Source organism: Typopeltis vanoorti, chromosome 4 (genome assembly GCF_054136105.1).
Source record: "Typopeltis vanoorti isolate ZY-2024b chromosome 4, IOZ_Tvanoo_1.0, whole genome shotgun sequence".
NCBI classification, from domain to species: domain Eukaryota; kingdom Metazoa; phylum Arthropoda; class Arachnida; order Uropygi; family Thelyphonidae; genus Typopeltis; species Typopeltis vanoorti.
In genome coordinates this window covers 71,020,469-71,033,382 of record NC_143552.1, presented here as the reverse complement: position 1 = coordinate 71,033,382, position 12,914 = coordinate 71,020,469, and the positions used below count along the sequence as shown (strand labels likewise).

The following is a 12,914-nucleotide window of genomic DNA, read 5'->3' as shown; positions in this document are numbered from 1 at the left end:
GTATCCCTAGTGTTCGAAGAACAAATAGGTAGAGAGTGAAATGGATGTGCATCCTTATTAGGCAAGAGATCCACAAGAAGAAGATGTGGAAAGAATATCGTGAGAATAAGAGTGAGAGGAGTTATGAAATATATAAAGGCCAGAAAAGTAACGAGTATTGTGAGGAAAGCTAAATCGGAGTATGAGTAAGAAATTAGCCATGCAAACTAAAGGAAATTCAAAAGAATTTTATCATTAATCTGCAAGCAAAAGAAAAAAGTTTAATGTGGAAGAATAACTTATTTGAATGCAGATGGTACTCGAGCAGAAGCTAATGAGATTGTTCGGTTATTGAATGCTCACTTTGCTAAGATATATCAACCAGGTGTATGTAATACGGCGCGCAGTGCTACTGTTACATTGGATGAAGAGTTAGAGGTGCATGAAAATGAGATTGAAGAGCTGTTGCATAACCTGGATAAGAATTTGTCAATAGGGACAGATGGAATATCAGCCCGTTTGCTAAAGGAATGTTCAGCTGAATTTGCTAGGTCTTTCACATGTTTGTATCACTTGAGTCTTAGCTCAGGAATGGAGGGAATGTATGTTAGTTCCATTGTGCAAGGGTGATACAAAAACTGATGTCCGACTGCCGACCTATCAGTATCTCTGGTGTGGTAGTGAAGTTGGTAAGATAAGAACTTGCATTCAGAAATGGATAGACAAACAAGTTATACTCTGCAAAGAGCAGCATAGGTTTAAAGGAAGGTGATGTTTTAGCAATTTGCTCATGTTTTATAAGAATGTTATGTCCGAGTTGGATAGAGGGAATGGATGCACTCTGATAATGTTAGATTTTTCTGAGGCATTTGATAGGATACCAAACACAAGGCTGTCGCATAAACTTGAGAATATGTAATTGGAATATACACTCTTGACTTGTATCAGGGGGATGGTTGACAGACAGATATCAAAAAGTGATATACAGTGGGTATGAATCTTCCAGATTTAACGTGACCAGTGGTATAACTGAGGGTTCAGTTCTTGGGTCATTCTTGTTCAATCTGTACATTAATGACATCAGGCAGGGTCTAACATCAGTTGTGCCATTGTTGGGCGATTATGCAAAGATAGGTTTGGCAATTAGGGATGCTACTGATATTCAACACTTACAAAATGATTTGATTAGGCTGGAAATTTGGGCAAACAAAAATGGCTATCAATTTATTGTTAGTAAGTGTAAAGTTATGCATTTTGGCATGATTAGATTTCTAGTGGCATATTATATTAGTCGGGTTAAGCTACTAGAAACTGAGGAGTCAATGGATCTTGGTGTATTGGTGGATAGGAATTTGAACTTTAAAGGTCACATAGCAAAAGTTTCAAATACAACTCAGAAGTTAATTGCAATGTTGAAGAGCAAACCTTGACATGTATGGATAAGGAAGTCATTTTGCCTCTTTATAAGGCTTTGATAAGACCACACCTGGATTGTGTGCAGATTTGGTCTTCTGGATTCCAAAGGGATAAAGAAGCTGTGGAAAGGGTGCAAAGAAGAGTTAAAAGATTATATCTGTATTATGGGATTTAGATTATGAGGACAGATTGAGAGTATGTGGATTACAGACTGGTTAACGAGAGAAAGAGGGTTGATATGAAAGAGATCTATAAACTTTTGAATGGGTGTTATAGGATATTGTCTGATGAAATTTTTTGTTATATGGAAGGTGGGGGAGAGAACATGTGGGCATCTATGGACGTTATCTTTGTTCACATTCAAGGAAGGGGTAAGAGGTTTTTTTTTTCCTTTTTTTCACAGAGTAGTGAGTGGAATAGTTTGCCTTTAAAGGTAGTGAGTGCATCTAGTGTGAATGAATTTAAGGGAAGGAATGACAGTTGGTTATAGTCTTCCTTGATGAGTCCTTGACTCCCTGGAAGTCTCAGATCATCATTATAATAATAATATTCAGGCTGTGAAATATATGACCTTAAGTAATAATATTACTTATCCCCCCTTTTTTTTTTCATGTTCCCGAAGAAACCTCTCATGGCAGAAGTATTTCTTAAACAATTAATCATTTTTCTTGACAGCATTCATTCTCAGCTTCCAATGATGCCCTCTCATCCTTTCCTTACCCTTCATAAAATTAAAAATTCCATCAGCTGAAATTATGTATAATCCTTTCAGAAGTTTTTAAGTTTCAGTAATATTGCCCTTCATTCTCCTGTTTGCTAGTGTCTGTAGTCTAGAAATTCTCAATCTGTCTTCATAATTAGTATTCCATAATCCTGATATTATTTTTAATGCTTTTCTTTGCTCTCTCTGTCTCTCCCCTCCTCCCTCCCTCTCCCCACTGTATCAGAAGTCACCATGAGACCAGACCTTTGTAAAATAGTCCAATCAAGGCCTTGTATAGAGGTTAAATGACATCTATCTTTACATGTCAGAGTTCGTTTCAAGATTGCAATATTGAAGTTAGTGTTAAGATGTACTGGATTGCGGACGATTTCTTTAGATTCTATAATTTTACTTTCTAGTTTATCATAGCATTGAAAGGTATTTTCTGATTTGTCCCATATGACTGGATGAATGATAAAGTTTTTGTTGTTTGCTTCAGCAGAATTCAGGATGTGGTTTGACAGAGCACTTGCTCTGGTTCTGCCATATGTAGTGTGTCTTTTATGTTCCTCTAGACTTAATTTGATAGATTTTTCAGTCTGGCCAAAATAGGGAATGTTGCACCTAATATGGTAAATGTTGAGATATTTCAGGTGTTATGTTTTTGCTTTTCATTTTTTCATTATTTCTATCTTCAATATGACGAGGAGGTGGATTGAATAGTATCTTTCTGTTTGTTTTGAATAACCGTTTTGCTGAAAGATTGTAATAAGAAACTGAAGTTCTTTGTTGATATCCTTTTCTTCACGGAGGAAGGAGTGAGCATGTTTGCCTAGTGCAGAGATAATGCCAAGTGCAAACAAGCTTGTTCGCTCCTCTACAAAGAAAAGGATATGAACAAAGAACTTTGGTTTCTTCTCGCCATATTGAAGATAGAATGAAAAAGGCTACATATCCTTACAATATATATATCAGTTCCATTTCAGAAGTTAGCTAAAGTTCTCAAAAAAATTTAGCATCCAGACTTCTTTTACTCCTCTATCCAAGCTCGGTTCTTTACTCAGTATGCCCAAATAAAAACATAGCTTAAAATATCCCAGTGTTTATCATATTTGTTGCAACTGCAACATGCCTTATTTTGGCCAGAGGGAAAAATCCATTGAGTTACGTCTAGAACATACGAGAGACATCTCATATGGTAGAACTAGAGCTAGCAAACTATCTAACCCATGTCCTCAATTCTGCTGACTCTAATAACAAAAACTCTATCACTCACCCAGTCATGTGGAACAAATCAGAAAACATCTTTCAATGCTATGATGAACTGGAAAGAAATATTGTAGAATCTAAAGAAATCATCCTCAATCCAGTACATCTCAACACTAACCTCAGTTATAATCTCTTTGACTATTATTGTGCTGCTATCCAACTTTGGCGTTCATGAGATCTTGAACTTGTGCACATGTCCAACAATGAAGAGATACACATCTCTTCATTGTTGAGCTGCTGTGAAGAGATACACAGAACGTCTTCAAATGTAAATACATTAGTGTTTACATTTGAAGGTGGCAATTGCTGACACGTTATTATCAATACAAAAATATCGATGATAATGTATGAAGTATATATATATATATATATTTGTTATGAGTTTTGATTAATTTTTGGTATCATTTTTCCAATTCTAAGCTTTCTTAGTAGTTTCCAAAACACATTGCTATCTTCTTGATATATATTCTCTTATCCTAGAGAATAAAAGTGTGCAATAAAAGGTGTACAAATTAGAACATGTGGGCCGGTGCTGACCTGACGCCTATTATTTTATGGCCCACAAGCTGAGGTTTGCTTTTAAATGAATTTGTGATAGAATCATGAAATTACTATAAATGATGTTAATGTGACTCAGCCATTAGTATTTGCTTGCATATTATCTATGGCTGCTTTAGCACCACGCATATAGTTGAGGCAGTGATCGCATGTTCATCATCATGCTCCTACCTATGCTCCTCTCACTTGCTGTCCTAATTTGATAATGTTTTGAGAGCCATGTGCTTCTTAGTTGTACATACATATCAGATTGGTATATGTTTGTTTATATTCAAATTATGTGGCTCGGGAAAGGCATTTTCTGAGATGGAAAGACATAAAATCTCATTACAAATCATCCTTATCTGATGAGCTTTTGCAATTGATTTCGATGAATCAGAACAAAAACTTTGGTACAATTATGCATAATTATGTCACATAAAGAATTCCATATTTCTTAATTTCTCAGAAATCTGTTTTGTGTGCAGTTATATTCCGTATTCTGATAGATAACAAAATTTACACGTTTTTTATTATAAGTTCACAATTCTCAATTTTACCTCTTCGCCTGCAAAGCATAATATATTTACTGTTCGGTTCTTTTCAGAAAAAGTTTGCTGACACCTGCTAGGTGCACATGCTGATTTATCAGCTAAGAAACTTTGTGTGTGATTTCTTCTTTTGATGCACTGCTTCTCATCTTTCTTTGTCCACTGTTGGTTTTTGAATATGGTATTAGTAATGGCAAATTAAAGTCCAAAGCATAAAATAGGTACTTACAATCAGTAATGATACCATCGGTATCCAACATTCTGTATCTCACATGCATTTCCTAATCTATTTAAAAGATCTGGGTTGTTCTATTTTTATCTGTGGTGAGGCACTGTCACGACCCAAAAAATTCCTCTTGTTCTTCCCTTCAAAAACCTTTTGTGTTATATAAGCATGAATGTCTCATTTTGTCAAAATAAGACATTCATTTTTTCTGAATTTGAAATTTGTCCATATCACTACTTTAAATTGGCTCCTATTTCAGAACAGTTTTTGTCTTTTTGAATAGGAATTGCAGTAGCTTCACATTTTGTGTTAAACTTGCTATCTATCCCCTCCTTTCCCTGATTCCTCTTGTCAGAAATAATCTTATAGTCATTTAGAACCATCTCAACTGCTTTAGATCTTATGCTCAGTAACCAATTATGTTTCTGCAGGTATCCTCACTCCATCTCTTTTCTTTTGGTTCTTTTTAATTTGATGGTGCCTAAGTTCATTTCAGTTGAGGTTGTTCCAGTAATGGAATTTCTGGAATCCATACTAGTTCCTTGATGAGCTGAGAATCAGTGGAGACATAACAACAGTAGAGACATAGTTTAACTGGACATTTTCCCAGCAGAAATGCTATATTTTAGTACCATCATAATCTGTGGATATTCTAATGTTCAATTCAGTTGCTAGCTCAACCATGTTCATTCAGTATCCAGCTGGATTCCTAGTAATGGAATGAGGATTGAATGCTGGATCTCAATTCTCAGTACATTCTTCACATTTTTTTTATAGAATGGGTAGTGGTCTCTTCATAGTTATGTAGTTTTATCCCTTAACCATGGAGTAACAGAATGAAAATGTTTTTTTTTTTTAGTAGGTGGGATACCTGTAGTCTCCCAGTAACACACTTTTGGGTAGGTGTAAAAATAGGCATAATTTACAGTTATGAATCTTTTTACTGTTGTTTCTCGATGTTAATATTTTATTTGTTTTGGTTTCATAACTACATATAATTGGCACTTGTGATGAGTGCAATATTGATATTTATGTTATAATAAATTGTAAAGTATTTCAGATGAATTGCACTTGTTGGATCTGATAGTTGTAATAATTTCAGTGTTTTTTATTGTAATTCACAATTACGTGTTGTGATATCTGTCGATCATCATAAAGACATTTTCTTTTCACCAATGATGATAACATGTCAGCCATTACTAGCTTCTCGATTGTCGCTTAAGGAAACAAGTGATTGATGGGTGATTGACAGCTGACAGAGACAGCATTCAGTACCTGGGTAACAGGTGAAAACACGAAGAGAATGGATGTTTGAGAATACACACCGGAGAATTTGTTTTAGGAAAATCTGACAGTTGGAATATATTAATAGTGGATTCCAGAAAGGGAATCTTAACAAGGTGAATCCTTTGACCAGAAGAGACTTTCAACAAGCGAATAATAAATAAAAGGAGATTTAAGTAGATGTTTTATTTCAATATTTGAAGAAATGCTAAATGAAAAGTTTCATCTTCGGTCTCAAGGATGCTGGTGATATTAATTTTTTAATATTTTTACATTGGCATATACTGCATATATGTGCATGGTGTTGGAATTTGACATCAATTTTATAATCCATTTCTTTAAAATAGCATGCTTGAAAATTCAAAAATTCAACAAATTTTATGTTATTGGTGAAATGTACACAGTGACAGAACGAGTGAAATCTGAAACTGTAAAGTAGCTTTAATGAGGAGCTCTACTTTGATACAGTGTTGTTTATAAAATAGTAAAATAAACTTTTTTTCTCTGGTAAAGAATTAGTGATTTGTGCTTCTTGTAATTTAACTGCTTCAGGTAAGAATAAATACACTCAGTGTAACAGTGAAGATGGTGGTGATTGAAAATCTATGCTAAATAAGGAAAAATGGAAGTTAAGGAGAATTTTTATAATTTGAGAAAAGGCCTAATAAAGAACTGATTCTAATGAACATTTACTGTTCGTAGTAATTTGTTGTAAAAAACAAAACATTCGGTCTAGTAGACTGATTATGTTAAACAAATCCATGGTAGAATGAGTCAGTGAGAGAATGGCTTTATCCTCAAAAGATTAAGAGATCTCAAAAGTTTAGTTTTTATTTAGAAAGTCCTTGGATGCTATTAGTTTTATAGATATCAGTTTAATTACATTTTCCATGTATGTGGTTTTTTTAGTTTCATTAAATATGTATATTTTTTATAAAATTTGATCTCGAGTCAATTATATCCTGGATTCTGAAAATAATAGTGTTAAAAGTTGTTGCACCAATCAGATTGAACTCTTGTATATTCAGCTAACATTCAGTGGACTCAGTCTCTTTACAGTGATATAACAAATGGTGCAGCTGACAGCATTTTTAATATAACTGGCATGGCTGAAGTGTTTTATATAGCATAGGAAGCTCTGCTCATCAGTAACAATAATCAAACCTTACTCTTTTTCATAAAGACACACATTACATTATACATTACCTTTAACTGTACTATATAAGAGCTCTCCTTGATTTAGCCACATTTCTTGTCATCTAATCTAATTTTGGTTTTGGTACATTATAGAAAATTCATGACTTTTCTGAGAGAAAAAGAAAACAAGTGAACAATACGTTTTATACATTGGATTACAAGGTGTTGGAACAATAAAACGTATTGTTCCAACACCTTGTAATCCAAATTCCAACACCATGTATTTACTGTATATACATGGTGTTGGAATTTGGCATCGATACACACATGCATATTATTTGCATGATGTGAAACATTTGTTTTGTATTACTCTTGTTGACAGTAATGGAGCGAGCTACAGAACTCGCCTTTTAGGCAAGTCCTTTCATATGCATATTTGTTTTCCACTTCTAACTCCATTCATTTCAGATATATTAATGTAACCTAAAAATTTAGGTTAACATTTAAAACTATAATCTAATTCCAGTGTTTAAGCTTATACGTTGATCCTCTAGCATTGTATATTGTTTAAGGAAATTAACAATGTATTTATTAATAAGTAAAATTATTTACTTATTATCTCCTGTATTTTGCCAAAGTCAAATTGGCATAATCAAGGTTAATACACTTGTATTAGACCCATGTATGCAGGCACACTTTGGTCACAAAGTTTAAAAAAAAAAAAAAATGTAAGAGATGTAGGAATACCTAATATGGGACCCCTCATATCATATGGGAATCCAATAGGTGGATTCCCATATGATATGTAGGACTAGGTCTTCCTACATCTCTCTCTCTCTTTGGTTTTTTCATCTTTGTGACTGAAGTGTGTCTGCTTGCACATGTCTAATACAAGTGTTTTAATCCCTGATGCCAATTTTAATTCATTGAAATATAGGATAATAAGTAAATAATTTTATTTATTAATAAATACATTATTAATTTCCTTGAACAATATATGTGCTATAATCTAATTCCATGACAAATTTCAGATTTATTCTTTAATTCTTTAGTGCATGTGATTGTACATGTATTTATCTGTGTGTGTGTAATATATATATATATATATATATATATATATATATATATATATATACACACACATGCAATTTATCTTTAGACGCCTTAGTAAAGAAAATGTGAAGCCTTCTGGACGACAAATAGGAAAATTGAGTCATAGTAATCCTGGTTTTCTTTTTGATTATGTAAGTGCATTATACTGTTCTTTCATTTGTTATTAGAATATATATTTTAAAATAGACTAATAACAGATATATATATATATGAAGGTCATTTTGTTGCCGCTGATATATTTGCATATTCTACAATTATTAAATTGCTATAAACATCTTTGATTTTTTTAAAATTATTTTTAACAGTTGTTTTCTGTGCAGAAAGACTTGTCACAAAACCGTAACAACAGATTAGCTACTCTACTTTATGCTGATGACCAAATAATCCTTGGAAACAATGAAGATGAACTAAAAATCATTATGCAGTCTGAATAATCCGATAACAACATATGGTATAGAAATATCAACAGACAAAAACAAAAGTCATGGCCTTCAAAGGTGCTAATCCAATAAGAAACAAAATATTAGAGCAAGTAAATACATTCAAATATTTAGGGGTGCACAGTGTCATATGGAAATGAAGCTGATATAGAACCAAAGATATCAAACTTTTTAAAAGTAACAAGCATTATAAATAAAATTTTTAAAACCAATTATGTACAAAAACACACACGAATAAGAATCTGCAATACAGTAGCTAAACCTGCTTTACTTTATTTCAGTGAACTATGGACAATAAAAAAAACAGATGAAAGAAGAATTGAATCATCTGAAATGAAATTTCTGCACAGAACTGATGGAGTCACAATAATGGATAAAATGAAAAGCAGTGAAATCAGAAATAAACTTGGAATTACAAACTCCCTAACTGAAACAGATATTTTGTATAGAGAAGAATGGAAAGAACATGTACGAGAATGAATAGAAGCGGAATACCTAAACAAATTCTGTTATCACCCAAAAGGTACTCGATGCAGAGGAAGACCCTTAAAAAGATGGAATTGAGTCCTGAACAGGCCACTTGGCCTATAAGCCTGGAAAGGAAGATGATGTCACATGTAAGACTTGATAAATAATGGATTAAAAATCTCTTGTGTATTGAGCATCATAATGTAAAATTAGAATTATTGCGATGCTAACTACTTATAAAGTTGTTCAGGCATTGAAATCAATTGCGTAAGGCTCAAAGCTATATAACTAACTTGTGAGGTTGGGGGAAAATAAGTCCTCCTTATTTCCTGTATGGAATGTGGAGAATTTAACTGGGATATCTGGTCTAATTGGTAATCTTCATCTTCCCAGGATGCCTCTCTTACTCGGTATTCAGTTGGATAATGAACGAACATATAAGGGCTAGAGATTTTGGATTTAACCAATTTATGGGCTAAAAACAATAACAGTAGAATCACTGGAAAAGAGATTATTATCATAGCAAATGAATTACAGAAATACCATGTTGATGTAATTGGAGTTACCAATATGAAGAAGGCATATTTCATAAATTGTTTGCCATTTCAGGTAGAATGATGTGGATGGATTTTCAAAATGGAAAATGTAACCTGTTTATGCTGTGTTTTGACTGATAGTGCCAGCAATAAAGAAGTGGAGGGTTTCTTTAAAGCATTAGGGTGAGCTACTGATTTATGGAAAAAAAAAAAAAAAAAAAAGGAATTCCACACATGTAGAAATGCTGTACAACAGTGTGGAAACCATTGAAGCTAACATTAATTGCAAGTAGTAAGTGCTTGCTGGATTTCTGTTTAGAACCTGGATAAGTCATTACGAAGATATCCTATCCTTCCCATCTGTCCCTTAAGACAGGGTGAGTCCCCCCCCCCCCCCAACGAGGGAGCTTACAATGAATTAATTCAACCGGTTCGTCGCCCCTCTGCTGCATCCCCTAAACGGCAGTAATAATGGCTGTAATCTGGATGTGTTCATGTGGCTGGTTTGCCTGTTCTGGGGAACGAAAAACTCTAGTTTCTGGGTGAAAAAGCCCCCTACTTACGTATGAGATTGGCTAACTCAACTTCTGTCAAAAGATAAAGGTTCCTCATGTCACTGACAGGAATCAAACCGAGGTCTTTCCAACCAAAGGGCTTCATCTATATCGACTGAGCTACAGAGGCTCACAAAGATATTAGCATACGAAAATACATTAGTTCACATGGAAAGAACAATCAAGAAATAAGCAGAAGTATTCTTATTATCATCAGTTATATGATCAATATCTTCATCGTATTTGAGGATAAAAAAGTACTGGGAGGTTTAGTTCTGAGCAAGATAAAAATGAATATCATATTGAAAAAAAATATATACAAAAAAGTTTCAAAAAAAAATAAAAAATTAAGCAGTTTTCTTATATGAACTGTAGATCAAAGAGTAGAAATATTATTGGAGAAACTTATTACATAAGGTAAAAGTGTCAGAAAATTGGCAAAAAATAACTAGAAGGAATGCAAGATTGTGTATAATATCATCATCATCAAATTCCTGATATGTACCAATAAGAAGTGTAAACAATACAATATTAGTTCTACATGATTAAGTTACATTAGATCTCCTGTATACAGTTTTCCTCCCTACTTCCTTAAGCAGTACATGACAGAAGAAACCCAGGGTCAAAGAGTGTTAGATCCGATTATAGTGTCAGAGAGGGGTTCAATAAAAGATGTGACTTCTCTGCCTGTGGTGACTGATCATGCTGTTGTAACATGGAAAGTAGCTAATTATATGGATATTGCATTTAGAAAAGGTTACATAATGGACTTCATTGTCAGAAATTATGACCAACTGAGGAGAATATTAGGTTGTTCAATCACATGGTGTCCATTGGTAGATGGGAAGGATATCTGCAGTGCATGGGAAATATTTAAATTATAGATCAGTGAATAAATATCGAAATCTGCCCATAGGGTTTGAAGAATAAACAGGGTAGGAGTGAAATGGACATGTAGTCATATTAGATAAGAGATTCAAGAAAAATATGATTTGGAAAGAATACTGTGTGTGTGTGTGCACATGAATGATGTCAAGTATGAAAATTATAAGGCATCAGCCAGAAGGGTTACAACTATTGTATGGAAAGCTGTGTGAGATTGAAAAGAATCTGCCTCTGAAAACTGAAGACAATGCAAAATAATTATGTTATATTGCAAGTAAAAGGAAGAATGAAGTTAATTATGCATGGTACGTGTGAAGCAAATTCAGAATAGTGTCAATTGATCAATACTAATGAGTGTTGATTTTGCTAAAAGCTGTCAATCTAGTGTATGAAACATTGAGCTTAGTGCTATACCTCCACACTGGCGCAAGAAACTCAGGTGTATGAGGAGGAGGTATTAGAGCTGTATAACAAACTGAATATGAATTTGGCAGTAGGATATGATGGGATATCAATATGAATACTAAAAGGGTGTTTAGCAGAGCTAACAGTTCCATTGACCTGGCTGTATAATTTGAGTGTCAGCACCAAGGGTTATAGCTATTGTATCAAAAGCTAAGTGTGAGATTGAAAAGAATCTGGCTCTGAAAACTGAAGACAATGCAAAATAATTATGTTATATTGCAAGTAAAAGGAAGAATAAGTTCATTATGCATGGTATATGTGAGAAGCAAATTCAGAAAAAATTGATAATCCCATTGCACAAGGATGGTGCATGGACTGATATGTTGACTGTTGATTTAAATAGCATCTCTGGAGTGACATCGAAGATTTTGGAAGGGTTGGTTAGGGCTGGCATAAAGAAATAGATCGAGAGAGAATATACTTTTTAAAGAGCAGCATCAGTTTACTCTTGACAGGATTCAGCATGGTAGGCTGCTGAATAAGTTGGAGGGATATGTGGAATTGGATTATACATTACCAGTTTGAATAAATGGATGACTGAGTGACAGATATCAAAAAGCAGAGTTGGGGATGTGAGTCTACAAGATTTAAGGTGGCTAGTGGTGTAACCAAGGGATCAGTCCTTGATCCATCATTATTCACTCTGTACATTAATGATATTGGGAAAGATTTTAACAGGTGGCATGCAGCTATTTGCTGATGATGTTAGGATAGGCAGAGTAATTAGGAATGCAACTAATCCACAGCACTTGCACAATGATTTAAATAGTCTGGAATTGTGGGTATGTGAAAATGGTTGTCAGTTCAATGTTTGTTAAATGTACTTTGGTATAATGTCATATCCTGTGGCATATTATATTGGTGGGATTGCTAGAAGCAACTCATGAAGCTAGTGATCTTGGGAGTTTTACTAAGTGGCATGTTGAGGTTTGGAGGCAAAGGTTGTGAACACAACTCAGGTTAACTGACTTCTCTGAATAAAGAAGTCGTTTTACCTCTTTACAAAGCTTTGATGACAACTCATCTGAACTATTGTGTGAATATCTGGTTTCCAAGTTGATGCAGATATAGTGGACAGGGTGTAGGAGGGTGGTCTGAAAAGTTCTTGGCCTAACAATGAAAAAACAAATTTATAATTTCAAAATTATTTTTATTTTTCAACATAATCTTCCTTAACACTAATACATTTATTCCAGTACCATTATCCTGTCCCTGTAGTTGGTTCTCAGTAAGATCTGCAAAATATCCCTCTACAGCTGCAATTACCTCTTGATTCAAAGAAAAACACTGACCAGCGAGGAAGAGTTTTAGTTTTGGTAAAAGATAGAGGTCAGAGAGAGCCAAATCTGGG

General features: G+C 34.0%; 1 protein-coding gene across 1 annotated transcript in view; it reads left to right on the top strand.

Moving 5' to 3' along the window:
* tho2 (THO complex subunit 2-like protein) overlaps window positions 1–12,914 on the top strand; it is a 779,097-nt gene that overhangs the window by 264,757 nt on the left and 501,426 nt on the right. Inside the window, exon 15 of the mRNA XM_090391861.1 lies at window positions 8,262–8,346. Coding sequence (XP_090247987.1) covers window positions 8,262–8,346 — 85 coding nt within the window. The remainder of the gene's footprint in view (window positions 1–8,261; window positions 8,347–12,914) is intronic.